This window comes from Phyllostomus discolor, chromosome 3, assembly GCF_004126475.2.
Source record: "Phyllostomus discolor isolate MPI-MPIP mPhyDis1 chromosome 3, mPhyDis1.pri.v3, whole genome shotgun sequence".
Lineage (NCBI taxonomy): Eukaryota > Metazoa > Chordata > Mammalia > Chiroptera > Phyllostomidae > Phyllostomus > Phyllostomus discolor.
The window spans coordinates 98,705,060-98,729,125 of record NC_040905.2 but is presented as its reverse complement, the minus strand read 5'-3'; the positions used below and the strand labels follow the sequence as shown (position 1 = coordinate 98,729,125).

The following is a 24,066-nucleotide window of genomic DNA, read 5'->3' as shown; positions in this document are numbered from 1 at the left end:
AGCACAGGGCAGCACCACCCTGTCATTGTCTCAGGTTTAGGTGGAGCAAGGGAAGTAAGGCAGCCAAGAGATTAAGAGATTTTCTTGTGGAGCAGGAGGACTCGGGCTTTGTCAAAGCCAAAGGGCGAGAGTCTATCACCCCCTTATGCCATAGCCCCCAAAGTCCTTCTTTTGGGGGCTTCTCACGTGATCGTGCCTGTCTTAGGCCATTCTTCCCTTGGGGAATCTTACCCGTCATTGGCTAACCGACCGAGCATTGGGGTCCAGGCAGGGTGAGGTATGAAGGAGCAGAAGCAATGCTCCTGTCAGGGAGATAAGCTTGTCTCCTTGCTGGCTTACAGTTCCAAGGGCGTTCCCTTAGCCTTAGCCTAGGCGGGGGTTACAGCTTCTGATACCAGGCAGGGCGGTTCCCAACATAATTGTTCTGGCTAGAACTTCCACTACTATGTTGAATAGAAATGGTGAAAGCAGACATCCTTGTCTTGTTGATCTTAGAGGAGAAAGCTTCTAACCTTTCAACATTATGATATTAGCTGTGGTTTTTCATATATGGTCTTTATTATGTTACAGTAGTTTCCCTCTATTTCTAGTTTGTGCATATTTTAAAATGAAATGGTGTTGAATTGTGCTGCATGCTTTCTCTGCATCAATTGAGATAATTATGTGCATTTTTTCCTTCATTTTTTTCCATGTATGTTACATTGATTGATTTTTATATGTTGAGCCATCCTTGGATTCCATGAATAAATCCCACTTGGTTATCATATATAGTCCTTTAACGTGCTAGTATTTTTTTTTTGAGAATTTTGCGTTAATATTTATAAGGGATATTGGTCTGTAGCTTTTTGTAGTATCTCTGTCTGACTATGACAGAGGGCAATCTTGGCCTCATAGAATGAGTTAGGGAGTATTCCCTCTTTATTTTGGATGAGCTTAAAAAGGATTGGTGTTAATTCTTCTTAAATGTTTGTTAGAATTCACCTGTAAAACCATCTGGTGCTGGGCTTTCTTTATTATGAGATTTTAGAACATTAATTTAGAGCCTCCTTACTAGTCGATCTGTTCACATTTTCTATTTCCTCATCATTTAGTCTTTACAAGTTGTGTGTTACATATACATGGTTAGGACCACATGTATATATTTTTGAGGGAAGATTATTTACTTGTTACCCAAAGTCATTCTTGATTTTTGGTATATTATAAGCTTTAAGGAGGATTTACGTGAAAAGTTGGAGTGGATAACAGAAGATCCTCCCTTACTGGAAGCCAGTATAAATTATATGAAATTGAATCAGGGAGGTTTCATGTCTCCACATTACAATGACAGTAACTTCCATTTATGGAGCCCATTTAGGGTTCCATACATTTAACATTCTCATTTAATGATTAGTTGATTGATTGATTGATTTTTGTGGGAGACAGGAAGGGAGGGAGGGTGAGAGAGAAACAGTGATTTGTTGTTTCACTCATTTATTCAATCTTCGGTTGATCCATGTATGTGTGCTGACCAGTGATGGAACCCCCAACCCTTGTGAATCAGCACGATTCTCCAGCCAACTGAGCTTCCCAGCCTGGGCTCTCATTTAATTTTAATTCTTACAGAAACCTAATGGACTGCTGCTACTACACAGACTCTACTGCCAGCAGGGATATCTTCTTGAGTTTATTACTTTATGTTTATAGTATAATTTTTTCTTTTTAGCTGTCTTTGCTTTTGATTCCTGAATGATAAAGCACTGTTATTCTACCTGTTATGATGAAGTAATTTCATTCCATATAACCCCAGTAAATCAATGTACCACCTCTTTGAGTTATTTTTTTCTCCAAACACTTTTTTATATATATAGTAAGACATTTATTATAAGAATTTGGCCCATGTGATTGTAGGGGTTGTCTAGGGAAGTCTTAAATCCATAGGACAGGCTGTCAGAAAAAGCAGGCTGAAGCTTCCAAACACTTTACTTTTAAAAAGATTTTATTTATTTATTTTGAAAGAGAGGATAAGAGTGAGAAAGGGAGAGACACATCATCCGGTTGCCTGTTGTTCATGCCCAACCAGGGACTGAACTCGCAACCCAGGTATGTGCCCTGATCAGGAAACAAACCTGCGACTTTTTGCTTCGTGGGATGTTACCCCAAAAACTGAGCCACCCAAAGAGGGCACTTGCAAACAATTTTAATGGAGAAGGCCAAGATGGAGGAAAGGTGAACTTGTGAGCACCAAAGGTGTAGAGGATTGAAGTTCTTTTAGTCTGAATGTTTTTTGACCATTGTTACACTCTTTAATGCTGATAAAAACAGGCTTGCAGCAGGTTATGTTTACAGTGGAAAGACCGGTAGCTGAATCCCTAGTGGTGGTGTGGCTTTGTTGCCTGTTTTAGGTTCAACCTGTACGGCTAATATTTGTGATGTTTGAAGTAGTCAGGGGTGCCTGGTCTTATCTTGTAGCTGAAAACCTTTTTTTTAGAAGTGCATATAATCAAATGGTTCGGAAGTTAGAGGTTAGCTATGAAAAACAGGCGAACTTCCAATGGAAATGTTCCCATAGAACATGAGGGAAAGAAAAGGTGAGAAGAGAGGTGTGAGTGTAGGAGAATTAAGGTTTTGGCTGGTTTTTATGTACACTGCCTCACTTAACCCTGACAGCCAACCCCTTGTTTACAGATGAGTGAACTGAGTCTCAGATTAGTTATAAACATGCCCCAAATCAGGCATATAGTAAGCAGTAACCCAATAGTGAACTCTTTCATCTTAACCAAAGTGTTCTGTAGTTTTTCTGAGAAAGCTGGTAAGTTTGTGTATCAAGATAGTGGATCCATAACAGCATTGTGATTAATAGAGGAGAAGAGAGGGGAGGAGGTAGAAGAGGATAAAGGGGGGGAATAAATGGTGATGGAAGGAGACTTGGGGTGGTGAACACACAATGAAATATACAGATGATGTATTGTATCATTGTATACCTGAAACCTATATAATTTTATTAACCAGTGTCACCCCAATAAATTCAATTAAAAAAAAGAGATAGTGGACCCATTGGGCCCTTTGGATGTCCTTGCCTGGGCACTGAGAAGGAGCTCTTCTGGGGAAAAAGAATAGAACTATTCCCTTCCAATAGCCAGGCAAGGGAATATTTCACCCTAGAAATTTGAGTTGACACTGAACTGATATAAATATTTTTTTCAAAGTTTTATGCCATTAACATACAAGTAATTCATATGTATTGCAGAACAGTTCCATCACCCTCAGATATTACCTATCGTTTTGTAATTAATCCCTACTCCTATACCCAGTGCCTGGCAAACGATCTGTTTTCTTTTTCTATAGTTTGCCCATTCCAGAAAGTCATGTAAATGGGATTGTAGTACATAGCCTTTTGAATGGGGCTTCTTTCACTTAGCATAATGCATTTGAGATTTCATCCACATTGTTGCATATATTAGTGGTGTATTGCATTTTATTTGCTGAGTAGTGTTCCATTGTATGGAGGTACTGCAGTTAGTTTATTCACTCACCAGTTGAAAGATATTTGAGATAATTCTAGTTTTTGGCAGTTATGAATAAAGCGACTATAAACATCTTATACAGGTTTTTGTGAAAACATAAGTTTTCTTTCTCCTGGGTGTGGTTCTTGAGTCATACATCAGTTGAACTCTTTAAGAAACTGCCAAACTCTTTCCTAAAATGGCTGCATCATTTTGCATTTGCCCTAGCAATATAAAAGAGCTCTACTTGCTCCATATCCTCATCAATACTTGGTATTTTTAGTATTTTTTATTTTAGCTGTTCTTACTGGTTTGAGGTGGTATCTCATTGTGATTTTAATTTGTATTTCCATAATAATCAGTAATGTTGAACATTTTCTTCTTATTTTGCTTGTATTCTTTGATAAGGTGTCTATTCAGATATTTTGCCTTTTTATTTATTTTATTTCTGAATTTAAAAAAATCCTCACCTGAGGATATGTTTATTGATTTTAGAGAGAGAGAAAGTAGAGGGAGGAGGGGTTGGAGAGAGAAACATAGATCGGTCCTCCTGTGTGCCTTAAGACCGGGAATCTAACTCTTAGCTTTTTTGGTATACAGGACAATGCTCCAACAACTGAACCACCCAGCCAGGCTATTTCTGAGTTTTGAGAGTTCTTTATATATTGTGGATATAAGTCCTTAGTTCAGTGTATAATTTGCAAATATTTAATCTCTGGTTGTCTTTTTATTCTCTTAATACTATCTTTCTCAGGGCAGAAGATTTTAATTTCGATGAAGTCACACTGATCTTTTGTTTTCTTTTTTTGCATCCCTGCTTTGTGATCATACCCAAGATCACAAAGATTTTCTCTTATGTTTTCTTCTAGAAATGATCCATTTTAAGTTAATTTTGAGGCTACAGTGTGAAATTGGGTTGAGATTCACTTTTTGGTTATGTATAGATTCTGAACTCTTTCAGCACCGTTTGTTGGAAAGACTATCCTTTCTCTCTTTAATTGCTTTTGTAGTTTTGTAAGAAATCTGAGTCTGTTTATTGATTCCATATTCTGTTCCACTCATCTGTGTATCTACCCTTCTGCCAGTACCACATTGTCTTGATCATTGCAGCTTTACAGTAAATGTTGAGATCAAATAATACGAATTCTTCAACTTTATTTTTCTTTTTCAGAATTGCTTTGGCTTTTCTGTTCCTTTACCTTTTTATATAAAATTTTTAATTGCTTTTTTTTTTAATCCACTTTCCCACTTTCCTCCCTCACCTACCTCTGGCAACCACTCATCTTTTCTCTGTATCTATGAGCTTGAGTCTTTTTGTTTTATTTATTTATTTATTTAATAGGTTCCAAGTGTAAGAGAGATTATACAATATTTTTATGGCTGGATAATATTTATATATATACACACACATATATGTACAAAAGTCAATGTTTCATATTTTGGCTGTTACCAATAATGCTGCAGTGAACATAGGGGTACATGTATCTTTTCAAGTTAGTGTTTTTATTTTCTTGAGATAAATACCCAAAAATGGAATTGCTGGATCATACGGTAGTTCTGTTTTTAATTTTATGAGGAACCTTCATATTGTTTTCCATAGTGGCTTCACCAATTTATTGTACATTCCCACCAATAGTACACACATATACATGTTTTCAAAGATTTTATTTATTTATATTTAGAGAGAAGGGAAGGGAGAGACAAAGAAAGGGAGAGAAACATTGATCAGTTGCCTCTCACATGCCCCTCAACTGGGGACCTGGTCTGCAACCTAGGCTTGTGCCCTGACTGGGAATTCACCCTTTTGGTGCATGGGATGATACTTCAACCAACTGAGCCACTTGGCCACTTTTAATTAAATGGTTGATTTCCTGGAGCAGATTAATGTGTTTGTAGGTTATTCATGACTGTCACAAGCAAAGCTACGGACAGTGGTTTTCTACAACTAAACGCTAGAGGGGGCCAGCAGGCTTCTTTCACTGTGACTGGAGCCTGGCTCCTCCAGGAGGTAGCCAACCGTTGCAGCCCATTGGAATTCATTTGGCCTCAGTGTCTGTTATCCAGGTGGCTGCTTGCCACATACCACCATCAGGACCTGGACCATCTTTTGCTTAGCCAGTGCAGTTTACGACAGGAATCAGATTTATAATAGACACTGTTGATGTGCTCTTTAATTTTTATATCTGAATATCTCACTAGAGCTTTTTAATAACTAGTAATAAAATAGAACAATTATAACAATACACTGAATAAAAGTTATGTGAATGTGATCTCTCTCTCTGTTAAAATATCTTATTGTGATGTACGTACAGCATGGATACACTGGACAGAGGGATGATTCACGTCCCAGGCAGGGTGGTATGGGGTGTTGTGGTATTTCACCATATACTCAGAATGGTGTGCCATTTAAAACTTATAGATTGGTTATTTCTGGAATTTTCTAGTTAACATTTTTGTACTGTGGTTGACTGAGGGTAAGTGAACCTTGGAAAGCAAAACTGCAGATAAGGGTCGAGGGTGGGGGCGACTGTACTTGAGATATGAGTGCATAGGGCAAATGAAGGCATATAAACCTAGATAGACTGACAAAGACTGAACTTCAGTGGGTTGTGGAGGCTGAACCTAGGACGTTGAAGATCATACCAAATCCTGTGGAGAGTGGGAAGATTATAAGCAGGATAATAAAATGACCAGATTTACATCTTATTTAAAGTATACTTGTAGAGTTAGGATAGATTGAAAAAGTGACAGAATTGAAGTGGCTTGTAGAAATGGTGAGGAGGGGCAGATATCTTGGGGGAAAAAAAGAGTCACTAATATTTTTGTGACTTTATATGGACAGTGGCTGAGAGGGAGGAGTCAAAGATGGCCCTCAGGTTTCTGGCTTGAGTGTTCAGCTCTTAATAAGGTGAAAAGTACAGAGAGAAGAGGGGCTTGCTGGGAGGTGTAGTCAGATTGTTTTGGGATGTGTGGTTTGTCACGTGTGTCAGAGCTGTCTAGATGGCATTTGGTTACAGAGGTCTGGAGCTCGCATAGCACGAAAACATGGATTCTTCATTAAAACTTATAGTAGCAGATAAAATTGTGAGTTTTGAATGAGGATGAAAGGTGGCACCATGGAAATGCTACAGAGGCAAGCAGAAAAAAAAGAAAACCTAGAAAGAGGTGAAAGAGGAATAGTCAGAAAGATAAGAGAATTGGGAAATAATGGTGTTGTGGAAGCCACAAGAGTAGATAGTTCTAAGCAATGCTGGATACACAGAGGCAGGACAGAGAAGCATCAAGCGTCCACTAGAGTTGTCAATGTGGAGGTCACTGGGCCCTTTAGTGAAACAGTTTTGGGGATCAGCTGGGGCAGGAGCTAAAAGTGCATTGAATTGGGAGGTGAAGGGAAGAAAGTAGAGACAATAAAAACAGGCTTGGTTATGAAGTCAACTCCCCACCCCCCCCAAAAAAAAAGTTGAGCCTGCAGTACATGTGGCTGTACGATTTTACTTGAGTGCTTAGCATCTTGGGTGTAGGAGCAGAGGACTTGCTTGGTTGGTTTGATTCTGCATTGTGCTTTTCGGGGAGCAGCTATGAATGTTTTTGTTGCTTGAAGTCTTACAAAATCCTTTTTGTAACTGGGAACAGTTGCAGCAGTTCAGAGCCTGGCAGGATAATGACTGTTGGACAAAGTTCCATTGGTTTAATTGATTTGTAGCCAAGATGTCCATTTATTCAGCTATATCTTTTCTTTATTACTGTTCTTTATTTATATTGTTGGGTGACGGTGGTTAAAATGAATAATTTTGTTTTGAGCAAGGATTCATGTTTTCTACCTCAGTTGGGCCTTCAAAACCACTTGATGACAATTGCTAGTCCCTTCACCTGATCTCTGCAGCTTGTAGTCCTGTTAACCCTCCTCACGTCCACACCTCTCAGATGGTGACTTTACTTCTGCTTCACTGAGAAAACTATCTAAAGTGGACTCAGTTCCCTCATGTTGCCTCAAATTTGCTTTTCCTTTCTGCTTTGCTGTGGTCTCAGTAGAACATGAGCCCCCTTCGCCGAAACTTTGGACTTCTGTTTCTGTAAGGGTTTTCCCGTAGATAATTCAGCCTCTCTGCGTGCTTGTCCCCTTAGTCCGTAAACATGCTCCAGTCTCCTTCCAGAACCTGCCCTTTTCTTCGACACTGAGCCAAACCGGACCTGCAGTCACCATCAACAGCAAAGGTCATTATCCAACATAGCCAGCCTACCCTGCATAGCCTTCCGGGAATTCAGTGTACCCTCAGACCCTGCTTCTTCCTCAGACTCTACCCTGATGCTTCACCTGCGTACTCTTATCATCTGAACTTTGGGCACCCGTGGCCTGCCACAGTCAGCTCTTTTTTCTGGCACGTCACTAGATCTTCCCCCACCCCAATCTGTGGCTTTTGGCCCTTTAGGTTTCACAATCCCCATGACTTATTATCTGCTTGGTTCCATCCACCCACCTGGTTCAACAGTACTGGAGGAAGGAGGGTATGACGCAGTGCCCGATTTGGAGCTGGGGCTGCTGCTGGCAGCATTCCGCCTCTGCCGCTAGGACACCCTCCCAGGGCTGCTCAGCTTGTAGTCATACAGGCAGCCAGTGTCCTTGGAACTCAGTGGAAGGGAGACTTCTTCATGAGCAGCCTAGATGGTGGCTACACCATGTAGTAAAGAACCAAGGCCACCACTGTGCCAGGAAAGACATCCTATAACTTCAGCATGTCTCACAATGTAACTGATTTAGTATTATTAACCTTCAATTGCAGTTTGTTTTTTAAAAAAAATTTTATTGCTCAATTAGAGTTTTCCACATTTTCCCCCCATTACTCTCCCTGCCCTACCTACCCCCCACCTTTCACATTCAATCCTCCCTCCCCCCCCCCACCCGTTATCTTTGTCCATGGGTCCTCTATACATGTTCCTTGGCTTGACCTTTCCCCTTCTTTTCCCGATTACTCCCGCCTCTCTGGTCACTGTCAGTTTGTTCTTTATTTCCTGAAGTTGCAGTTTATACATGTGTTATTGGGTGTCTTCGGGTGCCCAAACTTTCAGGCACTTCTCAAACTTAATCAGGAACCATGTAATGGTAGTACCTCAGAGCATTTTGAGGTAGGGCAAGTATATATTTATAATGTGAATGGGGAGGAAACAGCCCTAAGGATCTTCCTTTAATTCCTGTGGAGTAATACTCTATCATACTGGTCTTTGCTTTTAGTTATGAGACATCAAATTAGGGTTGGAAGGAACTTTGATCTTCCTAAGAGTTAAAGTTGGCAAATTGTTCTGATTGATTTTTATTAATCTCTGTTAAGTATTTGATTTATATCACTTGTTTTAAACAAAACATATTAGTTGTCTGCCTTTTCCTTTCCATCGTTGGCCCCATACCCCACCCTCAACCCTAGTCTTCCATTCCCTCTTCCTGGTCTCCCTGAATCAATGGTGCATGACAGAAAGCCCTTCAAAGATGAATTTCCTTCTGTCCTTGCACTTCTCTCCATTTGTCATTGTTTAAGTAGTCTTTCAAAGGATTCTCTGAAATTCCCTCTATGTCAAAGTACAGACCCCTTTTTCTTCTGCCTTTGTGCCTCCTCAGGTAAAAACAGAGGGTGCTTTTGGACCCTCCTCATAGGTTGTCTTCCTACATGACAAACCGTAAACATCTTGGTAAAGAATCAAGATCCTTAGGGGTGTGAGAGTTTTAAGTGCTTTGTACTTTTTTTTTTTACAGAGCTGAAAAACTACAGCTGCTGAATCACAGGCCTATGACTGCTGTTGAGATCCAGCTGGTGAGTGAAGGAGGCCTGAACTTGGTGTGTGTGTGTGCGCGGGGTGGGGGGGTGGTTTCTGGGTTTGACATGCAGAAAGGGTGGTTTAAAGACTGACAGCAGACCAGGCAGGAACTGACATACCTTGAAAAGACTGCCAGATCACTCCATTAAGTGAAAGGAAGCCTCACCAATGTGATCCTTGTTAGTATGGACTTAGGTGAAGTAGAAGACTGGAGGAAATTTAATTCCTTCTATAAGGCTTAGGCCTATGATTTGGTGGCTCTTTGTCTCACCTGATGTCCTACATGCTCCTGGCCATCACTTCCCTGTAGGATTATTGCCAACCCAGATGTTGCTTAAAAACATTACACTCAACATGACTCTGGTGGAGTTCATCTCCCCCCACTCCTACCCTTTGACCTACTCTTCTGGAATTTTGTTGTTGTTGTTGTTAATGGAGCATATGTGCACTTTCCCTCATGCTCTCTTTCTCCTTCACCCTCCCGGCCCAGTCTCCTAAGCCAGAAACCTGGAAATCATTCTCTCCCTTTTACCTCATGTTTGGTTAGTCCCTAGGTCCTAGTGCTCCTGTCTCCTTTTAGTCTTCCTTCCCATCCGCACTGCATTACTCCGTCATCGCTCCCCATCTCCGCCTGTGCAGTTATCCTCTCACCATTCTCCGTGCCTCTGGTCTGCATCCCTCCAGTCCATCGTCTACACTGGTATCAGAGCTCACTTTCTAAAACCACAGATTTGTTTATTTGCATAAAACCGTTCAGAGGCGCCCCATGACTCGGACAGTCTGTATTGTAGTCATAGCATAAGGCTTCAAAATTGTGGGAGGCAGGTGGGGTAGAAAGTTGAGATGGTATAAGGAGATTGTGAAATGATGTCCGGTGATACAAATGGAGTGGTTGCTGTGTGGGCAAGCTGCGGTAGTCCCTTTGGTTGTACAGAGCAAAGAGCGTGATTAAGCTACAAACATTAGGCAGTCCATTTAACTGCCAATAAAAACTTTGGCTCCCCTGGTTGGTGTAGCTCAGTGAATTGAGTGCCTGCCTGCAAACCGAAGGATCACTAGTTCAGTCCCTGGTCAGGACACATGCTTACGTTGCAGGACCAGGTCCCCAGTTGGGGGCATGCGAGGGGTGACAATCGATGTATCTCTTGCACACTGATGTTTCTTTCTCCCTCCCTTCCCCTCTCTCTAAAAGTAAATAAATAAAATCTTAAAAAAAAAAACCCAACAGTTTTGGCTGGAGAATTAATAAAATGAGAATAAATCTGTTTCCAAAGTCAGTTTTAGAAGTATTTAGCTCTTTGTCAAATTTCCTTCAGAAAAGTGTGGAAGAAAATGGCCAAAAATATCTGTGATCTTTAGAGTTGTTTAAAAACAAACAAACAAACAAACAAACAACCCCTTTCTTTAAAGGGTCATGGGGCTTTTAATTTCTGACTAAAACATATTGTCTTTGCGATGCTGTTTCTGCCCTTCAAAATGTAATCAAAATTAGAAAAGTTTCTCCCACAAAGGGTGCCTTTCTGGGTAACTGGCCTTTAGGATACATAAAGATTCCTTTTGGGACCCTCTTTATTCTTATGCTTTTGACTGTGTTGGAGACTCAACTTAGAAAAGAGAAAAACAAACAGAACGGCATGAAACTAATCCCTTTCCCTCTGGGTTAAAGATCCCATGTCCTGCCTCCTCCAACTTTAATCGGCAACATATGTTATTCATGGCTGCATGACAGATGGAGAAGAGATGGGGAGGATTAGTGCGACCTCATCCCAAAGCCTGTAGAAAGCTCTTTGGTTACTTGGTAAGATTAGCTGCTGTTAAGAGTGCCTACTGTATGCCAGATGTGGTGCTGGGGGCTTTGTATATGTCACCTTGGTGGCCTCACCATAGTCTTGGCTAGTGAGTGGCTGATGTGGGTCTGTGTGACTTAGAAGTCTCACTGTCCCTCCAAACCATGTGCTGTTGCAGAAAAATATGTGTGGGATACCCTCGACTCTTCACTGTCTTTTCCTGTCCTTGGTAAAAATTGTGTGTGTTGCTTCCCAGTAGTTGGACCATTTCATAGCTAGGTTTTTCCTAGCCTAGTATTTGGCAGTAAAAGATAGCAAATCATTTACCAAAGCTTGTAGCAGTATCTCTTCTCACCAGAGTGGGATAAGAAATTAGGTTTTCACATAGAGCGGAAACCGCAGAGGACTTGAGAATTTCCCCATGTTAACCTTACAACCGTTTATGCCCCCTGGGTCCAGAAGTAATCCCTGCACCTACCATTTGTTAGTATTCAGGTTTTGAGGCTGAGGCACCTCTTTTTCAGGTATACCTCAGCCATGATTTCTTGCAGTCCTCAGACCCACAGCCTGCTGTCTGGGCAGAAATGAGGAAGCCACCCAGCCTCTGTGACTCTGCCATCCCCTCTTGAGCCTTCTGTCTGAAGATAGGACAGTGAACCCCATGGCCTCACAGGCCGCTCTCCTGAACAGCACTACTGTCTATGCCTTTTATAATTTAGTGATTAAAATGTCTTGAATTATATAGTTTTATAACTTACAAAACATTGTAATGTATCTTTTTATGTGGTCCTGACCATACACATTACTTTCATTTTATATTAGAGAAAATTGAAATTTGCAGAGGTTAAGTGAACAGCTGGAAGTGTCAGTGACGATTAGATTTTGAGATATTTGAGGAAAGGAGGAGGTTACGTCTGGCAGCTTAAAATGAGAAGCAACCATTTTTGTAGTTCATCTGCTGAGTTTGACAGCCCCTGGTCAAAGATCGATGTAATATTTGTAGATAATTAGAAACATTTATAATTTTTAGTAACCCATCTCCAAATACTTTGGATTTTTAAATTTCATTTGCCTTTATATTCTGAAAAACTTGAAACCTTTGGTATCAGAATGTTGAGATGGTGCTTTGCACTTCTTTATTTTGGCTCTGTTTCTTATGCGTTGGGAAGAAAAGGTGAATAATATAGTTACTACCGATTATCCTAGTGATCTAAGATGGGTTAATAAGTGTTTGATTTCTGAAAGCTTCTTTTTGTGTGTATTTCATTTTGCTTATGTGGCTTGGGTTTTATTTTTGTGACTGGGAATCTTGGGTTGAAAAATTCCTGATTATAATTATCCCTGAGAGTTGTGTGCTAATCAAAGCTGCTCTTGGAGAATTTGGCAAAATAGAAAGCTCATCAGCCCTCTGCTGAGAACACAGCTTGCTAACACCTGATCTTAGTGTCACATTTGCCACACTCAGAGACTGGGAGGCAAGAAGGTGGCCTGTTGAAGTTTTCTCCGTGTAGTTTTCTACAAAGAAAGGCCTCTTAGAGGTCATGTAACCCAGCTCTTTCAAACCAGGGGACTGTTCGCCCTGTGCCTCTTTGAGAGAGGAAAAGATAGAAACCTCCCCCTGGTGGGCAGCATGGTGTTCTGGAGGAGCTGGGATGCAAAGTCAAAAGACCTTGCCCCTGCTTGCTCTGGGACCCAGATTAAGTTTCCTTATAATGCTGAGCCTACATTTATCTGTACATCGTCCTGACTTTATGGGTGGCGTTCTGGAGAACCTCTGGGTGGCAGTGATTCCTGGAAAACCCCCCGTAAACTGTGGAGCACTATACAAACCCTGGTGGGAGGTCATCATTGCTGTAACACTAGTTCAGACCTCCTTCGCCCTCTTTCCTGAGGCAGGAAACCGTCGTCAGCAACTGCACATGCCAGTTATTCCTAAATTGGGAGACATTCTTCTCTTAGATGGAGGTCATCCTTCCTCAGGGTGAAATCAGATTGGTTATATCCCTTTTTCCTCCTCCTTCATTCTTGGGAAGGAGTCTGTGTTAGATCATTGTCTTTTATAGGCCCTGATTTTGCTTGTCTGATTTTAAAATGGGCTTTGAGGGATTTTTTTCTTCTTCAGTAGAGAATTTACACTTTATTGAGCCTTTGAATCTTTAGAAAATGGACATTTTTTTTTTCACAGCTTAATGGGAAGTCTTCATTGGTTCACTCAGGATCTTCCTCACCCAGGAACACCCAGGATTACTCTCTAGTTGTGGTGACATTTTTGTGCTGACAAATGAAGAGACCAGTGTTTCGTCCAGAGTTTGCAGTATGATTTTGGATGTGTCATCTGACTTCTTTAGTTTCTATACTGTTATTTGTAAAGTGAGGCAGTAGACTAGACTGATTTCAGGATTGTTAAGCTTAGCTCATCATCTTTCTTTACTTAAATCTGCTGAGATTTCTTTCTAGCATTCCTTTTGGTTTTAGTTGCCAGATGTCGGAGGTTGCCGTGGGAAGTGCCATAGAATAGGACGCTGGACACCTGTAGCTGAGAGAGCTGTTTGTAATAGACAGCGCACACCACGAAGTGAATCTGGTTAAACAACTTGGCTGCCTGTGTACTTCTGAAAGGAGGGCTGACGTGTTTGTGTTCACTAACATATTGAGAATTAGAGGTGAAGCTTAGAAAACTGGCTCGTGGTCGTGGCTGTCGTCTGTGTGTTCAGATTTCCAGGACCATGTCGGAAACCAGGCTTCAAGGAGACCTTTGATGAGGCGCATGTGATTGCTTTCCAGCCGTCACTCACCACACTCCTGGTCTGCGTTCTCAGGAGGCGACTACGGCCAAGTGGTGTGTGTTAGAGTTGGGTCGGCCTGACTTGGAGTTCTTGGTTTGCCCCTTTGCCAGGATTGTTGTGAGGATAGAAGAAGTAATGGATATGAAGTGTAAGGCGCCGTACCAGGCACATAAGCTCCCTAAAGAGCTGTTAGTGGTGGGGTTAATGAGGATTGGAAAAAAATACATAAACCACTTGGCACATAGTGGGCAGTCATCAGATGAGTTGTTGATATGGTTTATACGTTACAGATGAACTTGTGAAATACACGGTATATAAAGCATCATTTCACTCCCCAGAGGTGTTTTCTTTGCATATACAACATATTCACATGTGCATATAGGAATAGAACTGTTAGGGTGTTCATTTTCTTTAAAGAAAAATGCTAACCTGCAACTCTCTCTTTTCCCTGACCTATTTTGAGCAATTGCGAACTTCAGTTACCCTGAAATTTGAGCCAGCTACTCCCTCTTGTGGAGCAAAGATGGGGAGGACCTAGTGACCTGATGTGGCTCAGGAACCAGGCCCTGAGCTCTGTGCTAAGAGGCTGGGCTAGGACTGGGACCAACATGGGGTGGCCCAGCTAGGAGGCTCATTTGTAACCCCTGGAGGCTTTTCTTTCCTCCGGCAGATGGTGGAAGAGAGTGAAGAACGGCTCACAGAGGAGCAGATTGAAGCGCTCCTCCACACTGTCACAAGCATCCTGCCTGCAGGGCCGGACGCGGAGCAGCAGAAAAGTGCCAACCATGATGTGACAATGGATGAAGAGGACTCAGCATAGAAGGGTACAGCTGGCCTGAGCGTCTCACGAAGTCCAAAGGCCCAGCAGCCATTTTTCAGACAGAAGATTGTTTAGTTTCACCCTCTCCCCCAACAGACCTGATTTCACCATTAGTTGGGTAAATCACAAAAAATAAGCCTTTCTCAAAAATAAGCTGAAAAGAAATAGCCTCCGGGAGAAGAAACACAGTGAAGACAGGCTGAGGTTGTCAGGGCAGAGGGCTAAAGGAGGACACAGTCAAAGAGGACAATGGCTGTGGAACCCTCTGTGGTAAAAATATTTCTTTTTTGGCCTTTGCCACAACTGTGGGAGAGTCTTTTTACACAGCTAGTAACATACTTGCATTGCCTTTGTTGGGCTGTGTCCTACTAATTAGTTTCATCTACTTCCCTAGGAACTTCCCAAGCAGGGACACAGAGTGCTGTTGGGATAAGAAGTGAGTTAGGAGAATGCAGCGAGCTGGCTAGAAACTCCCCGGGCAGCTCCAGTTTAAGTGAGCCACCGAACTTGGCTCACCTTAGAGGAACCTTTTCCTCAGACACAGCAGAGGTAAGATAAGAACAGGTCTGGCCAACTATCCTCAGGTCCAAAGGCCCTTTTTCTGTAATGGCACGGGCTTTGTCTACAAGTTCACAGTTTAGTCTTAAATGTTTGGGCACAGCTCATTCCAGTCGAAAAGAGGCACTTCACACTGAGTGACTGACAACAGAAATGCAGTGTCGGTTGTCTTTCTGACTACACTCAGTTTCTTGCCCTGGGCAGGTGCCTCTTGTTAAGACTTTGTGAGCTTCATTTGCACAAAGGATAAATTATTTTACATCTTTAAAAAGGGCATAATTATGTACCCCTTTTCATAGAATATGTAAGAACTAGTGGTGGATTAATAAGAATTTGAATTAGTTGGCTGTTGCAGAGTTGTTTTGGTTTTTTAAAATTTAAAATATTAAGATAATTACCGTGTGAAGAGCTTGTTAATATTCAAGCCTTGGAGAGTTTAGTAGCTCCAGATATGTGGTTGCCTTTGGTCCTAGGAATATTGAAAAAAAATCTTAACTTTTCACATTCACTTGGCACCCTATTTGAGGAAGAAAATGCCCATAGACACTAATTTTCCAAATTGGCACTTGCTTTGTTACAAGATTATATATTTTCAATGCTGATATTAATTGGATTACTTCCCACTCCCTTGTCATTTCTAGGTTTTCATTTTCTTTACCTCCTCCCCTCTCCCAGTTGTAATTATGTCAGTCTTGACCTTATTATCTAAGGATTCAGGGAAATCTGTTTATAGGCAACGTTGAAATTACAAGTCATTTATTTTGAAATTTTTCTGCAGCAGTAGGAATTTTACCCCCAGGCTGTTGATTTTTTATTAGTCAAGGCATACATATGCCCATGTATTATTGTTTCATCGTAACCCTGAGTGTGTTAGATTTTTTTACTTGAAGGATTTAGGGCTTAATCTATTTAATAATAAGTTGTTTCCAGGTGACTGCCAACTTGTATTATTTTTATAAATTTTTGAAGAGTTTGCTTTTCAATGGATAGAAATGAAATGAAATCTGACTTAAAGTGTAAAGTGTGATTTTTTAAGAATTCAGTCTACTTAGATCTAGATTCTGTGTTGAAATTCAGAAAGATTTTTAGCTTTTATATTTGGGATCTGAATGTAGCCTCATTTTCTGATTAAACCACACAGGGTCTGGAATGCTCATCTTTCATCAGGAACATTTTGTGTAATATTACTGTTGCATTTCGTAATAAACATTTTGGAAGTAAAAAGTCATAATTTACACAAGGAATTTGGGCGTTTTTAATTTTATACTTCCTATATGGTTTCAGTTTTTGACCATGTGATTTATTCTTTAAAACGAAAAGAAGTATTGTTACCAAACAGCCATTGGGGTCTCGCAGCCCTCCGCCGACCTCTAGGTAAAATCCTGGAGGCAAAGGTTTGGTGATGGAGAGGAGGCTTAATTCAAAAGCTTCACGGTTTTGGAACAGCAGCTTTCCACATGCATTAGTCACTTAGGCCTGTCAATTAAGGCTCAACTCTGTAACACCTGAGTTCTCCTGTCATTCCCCTGTTAGTTTACAAGCTAAAACAACTTATGGTACAAAAGCTACACAATTTTGAAAGAATGGCGGGCCTCAGCTGCAGAGGTCGTCCCCTCTAGAACACCCAAAGAATAACCCTACCACCCTCTGTCAGGCCAACCCGTTCCTGGGCTGTGCCCAAGTTCCTTCCCATACAAAATACATCCACTGGTAAATACAGCAGCTGCAGCATGATCATCCAGGCATCCTGGAGGACAAGAGTCAGCCAGAACCCCAGAGAGAGCCCTTTTATTTCATATCTGGCCAATAATTCCATGCACTCTGGAGGCTTTCAGCTTGTCAGCCAATCCCATCCTTGACTGTTTACCATTGCCTCCGACAACTTCCTCCTACAGCCCTCCCTGCCTCTCTCCAGTGATCTGATTAGCTCTCTCTGTATCAGTATGTCTGTCTACATGTTGTTCTTGGCCTCTGTAAGAGGTATTGAACGTGTATTTGACAGTTAAATTTTATCCCAAACATGGAGGCTGAAGCCCAGTTCAGTCACTAGAGGAGAGACAGCACCGAGGAAACCTGGGGCAGGCTCTGCAGCATGGCAAGAGAAAAATCTTGAGATGTCCTCACTAATTGCCAGAGCCAGAGAATGGGAAAGGGACCAGGGAGGGTAGTCAGAAAATAGAGTTGAGAGCCAAAACCAACAATGACTGTTCATGTTCCTGAATGTGAGACAGGATAGTAAGAAGCTAGGAGAATTCTTAGGCACGTGGAATAGGGAAACTGAGACAAGAAATGAAACAGGGTCAAACAGTTTGAGCAATTTACAGCCCGCTGGTGAATTGCAAGACCTTGTCTTCTTTAACCAAGGACACTTGAGAGCAAATGGTGCATACCTCCCCTCCACATAGCCTCCCTGACCATAAGCCCTGGGTGACCTGGGAAGAGAGGAATGCTAATGCAAATGGAGTGATAACACCAGAACAAAAGGAGCCAGTGTGGAAAGAAGCTGCATGACTCCCCTCAGTACCTGTGCCATCTGCGTGTAGATGCTCCCCCTAGGAATTTCCCCCTCCCAGATTCCCACATTTCCCCTATGCAAACTCCCTTCTGAAAGCTTAAGGTAAAGTGGATGTTAGGGGTTTTAACCCACCACTTCTCAGTCTACTAGCTCTGATACTAATAAAAGCACAATTATAGTCTAATTCCTGTCTCTGCTCTTTGGCTGAGCAGTAACAGGCAGCACGAACCCCAGACTTGATTGCCCTCCAGTTTTAAATGCAAGTTGAAATTTTGAATCAACTTCCAGGCCATCCTTTAGCTTTTATCTAGAGAGAATGGAGGCCACCAGAAGCCACCACATCTTGTTTACCCACGAACTTTTCAGGCTGTTGCCCACAACCCATCCAAAAGCAGCAAGTACTTCTTTTTTTATGGATTATGCACCTAACCCAGACCTTCTTGATTTACCTCCCAATCCCCTTACCTATAGACAGTGTAAATCTTTCAGAACAACTTGTCTTTCTTCCCTACACTTACTGTATAAAACAGCTCTGTTGGTGGCCATGTTTGTCTTTGTCTAGCCCTGTGGCTGGTGGTTTATTCTGCACACCCCAGGACATGGTGCTTTTTCTGGCTAGCACTTGGCCCAGTAAACCCTTTCAGAACAACTTTCAGCCTGAAAAGTTATTGTTTAACAAGCATGTGAAGAAGGTAAGGCTTTGAGAACTAATGTCAGCATCTGGTCCAAAGATTCTTAACTAGATAGATTTTTAGTTCTACAGGCCTTCATTATTTGACTTTTGTAGCCTCTCAGTTCTTTTTCTTTCTTTCTTTTTTTTTTTTTAGGGTTAAATCCTGGTTTCTAACAGGGATTTTTTTTTTTTGGTTATCTGTCAGGGTTTTACTACTGAGCTTTTTTAAAAATAAATGAACTCCAGTTATATTTTACCCAGATAAAAGAGGGGACCCCCAAAACCCTAGAATTGTCTTCTGGAAGGCTGCCTCTTGTAGTACAGGTTCCCTCCACTAGGTGAGAGGTCTAGGAACCCATCTATATCAGTGTACCAGCTGGTGGTGTTGTGAGAGGCTGCGTTTGGCTTCAGTGAATTTTTTTTTTGAAGATTCAATGCTTTTACCCATTTCATGATGAGTGATTTATGAGCGCACCTGTCCACACCTTGCTGAGTGTGCAGCAGTTTTTGACCAAAAACAGCGTGACCCCCATGCTCCATCCTTTCTATTCACCCGATCTTGCCCCTGAGTGACTTTGTTTCCTCAGGTGAAAAAACCCTCAAAGGGAAACGTTTTGCCAAAGTGGAAGAGGTGAAAAAAAAAAAGCAGAAGCACTAAAAGGCATCAAAATCAAGTAGTTAAAAAACTGTCTTGAGCAGTGGAAAAAACTTTGAAAGTGACTGAAGTTTAAATGTGTAAGAGTAAATACACAATTTTTAATAAATAAATTTTGTTTTTTTTAGGGCCCCCCTCATGTATAACTTGCTTCTTTTTGCTTAGAGTATGACCCTCTGCTACCTCAGATGACTTCCCATTGATTCAGGACTCAAGACAATGGGTTCCATTTACCTAATCAACCGTTGTGTAGCCATACCAGCTCTCAAAAGCTTGTGTCAGTCAGTACTTTAGTCAGAGGTGAATAAATTAATGCTCCAGTGTATTCATCGCTGTCTTTTTTCTACCCTGTAACCAATTTAACACCATTTGTGTAAATTGATTATTTCTCAGTAAATGATAAACTGGATCACATACCCTTAAAAAAATCAACCTTATTTAATTACACAATAAACAAAGGGAAAAAAAGGAAGCAAAACTGCCTAGAGATCCATATATATATATATTTTTTAAATATATAATTCATATACCATAAAATTTACCCTTTTAAAGTATAATTCAGTGGTTCGAGTATAATCACAAGGTTGTACAACCATCACCACTACCTAATTCCAGAATGTTCCAATCACCCCTACACTGGAGAGCAGTTACCTCCATTCCCATTTCTTTCATAGCCTCCATTTCTGTCATAGCCTCTGGCAACCACTAACATATTTATTTTTCATGGATCATCCCTTTGATGTATCTAAAATGTTATGAAGCCCAAGGTCACCTAGATGTTCTCCTCTGTTATCTCTTGGAGTTTTAGAGTTTTACATTTTACATTTAGTTCTATGATCATTTTGAGTTAAGTTTTGCAAAAGGTGTCTATGTTCTTTTTTTGCATGTGAATATTGTGAATGTCTGATTTCCTCTTCCATTTGTTGAAAAGGCTATCCTTCATTCAGTCATTTTTTACTTTTGTCAAAGATGAACTGACCATCTTTGAGTGGGTCTATTTCTGGGCCCTATTCTGTTTTATTGATCTATTTATTCTTTTACCAGTATCACATTTGTAGCTTTGAACTGTCTTGAAGTCATATAATACCAGTCCTTCTGCTTTGTTCTCCTGCATTTTTCCCATTAGCATTCTTAGGATTCACTGGTACTTTTTAAATACAAAATTGTATTCTATTTACTTACTTTTTAAAATTAATTTATTTTAAAACACATTTTTTCATGATTGTACATTCAACCAAGAACTTACAGATTTGTTTCCATCTTTGCACTGTATTTTTTCTTTCTTAGTGTCACTGTATTATTTTTTGTCCCTGTACCATTTTTTATTGCCATTACTCTCCTCCCACCCACATTGATAACATCAACTTCTTTGTATCTATGTGTCTGCTTTTATTTTGTTTATTCTTTTGGGTTTTAAAAAATTCCACATATATGTGAAAGCATATGGTATTTGTCTTTCTCTGACTTGTTTTACTTAGCATAATATCCATTAGGTCCATCCATCTTAAAATGGTAAGATTTCATTTTTTATTGCTGTGTAGTATTCCATCATGTATATATGCCACATCATCTTTATCCATTCTATTGATGGTCATCCAGATTGCTTCCATATCTTGCTATTACTAGTAATGATGCAATAAACATAAGGGTACATATATCTTTACAAATTAGTGTTTTTGTTTTCTTCAGATAAAGACTCGGAAGTAGAAATGCCAGAATGTATGGCAGCTTGGTTTTTAATTTTTTGAGGAATCTCCATACTGTTTTCTGCAGTGGCTGCACTAATTTTTAATCCCACCATCATTGTATAAGGGTTCCCTTTTCTCCACAGCCTCGCCAGCACTTGTTTGTTGATTTGTTGATGACTGCCATTCTGACAGGTGTGAGGTTATATCTCATTGTGGTTTTAATTTGTGTTTCCCTGGTGATTAGTGATGTTGAACATTTTTCATATGTCAATTGGCCACCTATATGTCCTCTTAGAGAAGTGTCTATTCAGGTCTTCTGTCCATTTTTTAAATTGGATGGTTTGTTTTTATGGTATTGACAGTCTTCAACAAATACAGCTGGGAAAACTGGATATCCAGCTGCAAAAGAGTGAAGGTGGACCTTCACTGTCCTAAAGTGGATCAAAGTCCTAAATGTCAGAGCTAAAACTGTAAAAATAGGGGGGAGCTGCATGACATTGAATTTGGCAATGGTTTCTTGGATATTTTTGATATGCGGTATATTTCTTTGAAAAATATTAAAGGTATCTTATTTTGATATTGTGACTAAAGAAAATTAAGATTAGAAAGTATTGATTGTGGTAGTTTTTATTTTAAAAGTGGTTCTAGGCATATGAAATATGAAGATAATTTAGAGAATCTCTGCTTTTAATGGCATTTATGAGTCCACGGAGAGATGATATGCTGGCTCTAATAATACGGCTTAATAAATACCAAGAGAGAGGGAAGCAAAGTTACTACGGAAACACATTTGGAGAGGTATGTAACGTGGAGACTGCCCAGGAAGGAAACAGGGAGTTTCACAGAAATCTGCTTTGAATAAATAAATCCTGTGAACTGTTTTAAATGTGGAGTGGGAGTTAGCCATACTTTATGAATTGAACTGTTTTCCCCCCACACACAAAAAAGATAGTTTGCAGTTCTAACTCCCGTGACCTCAGAATGTGACCTTATTTTGGATGTAGGATTTTTTACAGAGGCAATCAAGTTAAAATTGGGTCATCAGGGTGGGCCCTAGTCCCTATGACTGTGTCCTTATAAAAGGGGGACCTTCGGACACAGAGGCACAGAGGGAAGACAACGTGAAGAGACACGTGTGGAAGATGGCCATGGACTGCCGGGGAGAGAGACCTGAAAACAGCTCTCAGGAGGAACCAATGCTGTTGACACCTGTAAATTGGTGAATGTAACCGATTCTGGGTTTCTGGCTTCCAAATCTGAGACAGTATATTTCTGTTGTCAAGTAAGAATAAAAAATAATGAAAATCTAAGCACTTAATCCTAGCATTCTAGGTCTTTACCGCCTGGCCCTCTGTAAAATGTCCAGCTTTATTAGGCTCTTGCACAACTCTCCATTCCAGCCAATGGGGTTACTCATTCATTAATCAACACATTTTTATTGCATATCTACCGTGCAAGCCAAGGGCTGGGCAGTGGAGATGAGATGTGACTCTGGCATCCAGTGCCCCCGCTTTTCGGAAGCTTTATGTGCTGGGGGAGAGATGTGAAATGACCAATTTCACAGTTCATTGTTTGATTACAGCTATGGTTAGAGGTACAAATGAGATGCACTGAGAGAGCACATAACTGAGAATCTGACCGAGCCTGGGAGAATCAGGGGAGGTCCTCTCAGAAAGTAATGTTTGGACTTGAAGGATGAGTCAAGTTAGCGAGTGAAAGAACATTCCTTGAAGATATCTTTGTGTTTTCCCACGTCTGTGTGTTTGTGTATCCTGTGCCATCTGTTTATACTGCGTGCCTTCAAGTATGCAAATTCTGACTCAGGATCTGGCTCATATCCTCCCTTCTTCCTAATCATCTGCTGAAGTATTCTTTCCTCACTAAAAACTAGATAAGTTGGTTGGTTTTTAACTGTAAGCTATGTATGGCCTTACGAAGTTTTTGCAATTCTCACCTTGCCCTGTTACATAAATCTAGAAGTCACCCTTGATTCCAGCCTCCATCCAACCCATTGGCAAGTCACTTTTGTTTTAGTTCCACACAGAATTTTTTGAGAAAGCAACGATTAGAGGACTTGGTTTAAATAATCTTAATCTTTTTACCTTTGTTAAATGGTAAAACAAAACATTAAAAAAACCCACATTAACATAAATTATAGGAGATGGATTATAAAAATAATTTATATTATTATTCATAGCTTAATGAGTTACAAAAAGAATATCCTCATAACCAATACCCAGGTCAAGAAACAGAACTACCCAGCAATACCACTACTGGGTATTTATCCAAAGAAAATAAAACCACTAACTGGAAAAGATATATGCACCCCTATGTTGATTGCAGCATTATTTACCATAGCCAAGATAAGGAGGCATTCTAGGTGTCCACTGAAAGACATTTAATAGATAAATAAAATGTTGTGTGTGTATGTATGTATGGATATATATATAAATCCATACATACATACACAGGATGGATGGATATATGTATATGTGTGTATATATATCCATCCATACATACACAGTCTGTCCAGAAGGTATCCAGCCAAGTACAATGACAAATAGAGACATTTCTTGAAGAAGATCCAAGATCCAAGAAATATTGTACATAGGACAATGATGCCTCAGTCCCCTTCAAAGTAGGCACCTTGGGACCTTATGTAGTTCTTCCAGTCACGATCAGCTGCCCATCTTATTTTCCTGAGTCTAATTGACAGTCTGTAATCTCTTCTCTTCCAAAGGTTATTTTAGTTTTGGGAAAAGCCAGAAGTTCCAGGGCACCAAATCTGAGCTGGAGGTTGGCTGTTACCTGGGTGATTTGATGTGCCAAAAAACTGCATGAGATGTGATGGCGTGATCAGGCATGTTGTCGTGATGAAGCTGCCAATCACCAGTTGCCCGGGGATTGAACCCACTATGTGCCCTCGCTGTGGCATTCTGAATCATCCCAGCCATTTCTGCAGAGGAATGTTGAAGCTTAATGCAAGATTTGATGCAGATTCATTGCTCTACTCATTCAGCCATTCTGAATGCAATGGCCACACAATACATATGCTCACTCTGGCGTCTACCGCTGCCACTGACTAGTACAGTGAAGTCATCTTTGTTCACACATGTGCATTCCAGTCCACTGTCCTTGGCTGCCAGGTTACATCAATGTCATGCTAACCATTTTCATTATATTAACAATGGCTGGAATTTTCCTGGACAGACTATATATATATATATATATATATAAAAGTGTGTGTGTATATATATATATATATAAAAGTGTGTGTATATATATATATATATA

At 40.5% G+C, this 24,066-nt stretch overlaps 1 protein-coding gene across 2 annotated transcripts in view; it reads left to right on the top strand.

Moving 5' to 3' along the window:
• Positions 1-16,472, top strand: part of LOC114501676 (CGRP receptor component) — a 35,890-nt gene extending 19,418 nt beyond the window's left edge. Inside the window, exons 5-6 of one of the 2 annotated variants that reach the window (XM_028518381.2) lie at positions 9,229-9,286; positions 14,534-16,472. In XM_028518381.2, coding sequence (XP_028374182.1) covers positions 9,229-9,286; positions 14,534-14,683 — 208 coding nt within the window. In that variant the 3' untranslated portion in view covers positions 14,684-16,472. The remainder of the gene's footprint in view (positions 1-9,228; positions 9,287-14,533) is intronic. The other variant, XM_036020865.1, reaches the window with a different exon arrangement.
• The last annotated feature ends 7,594 nt before the right edge of the window (positions 16,473-24,066 follow it).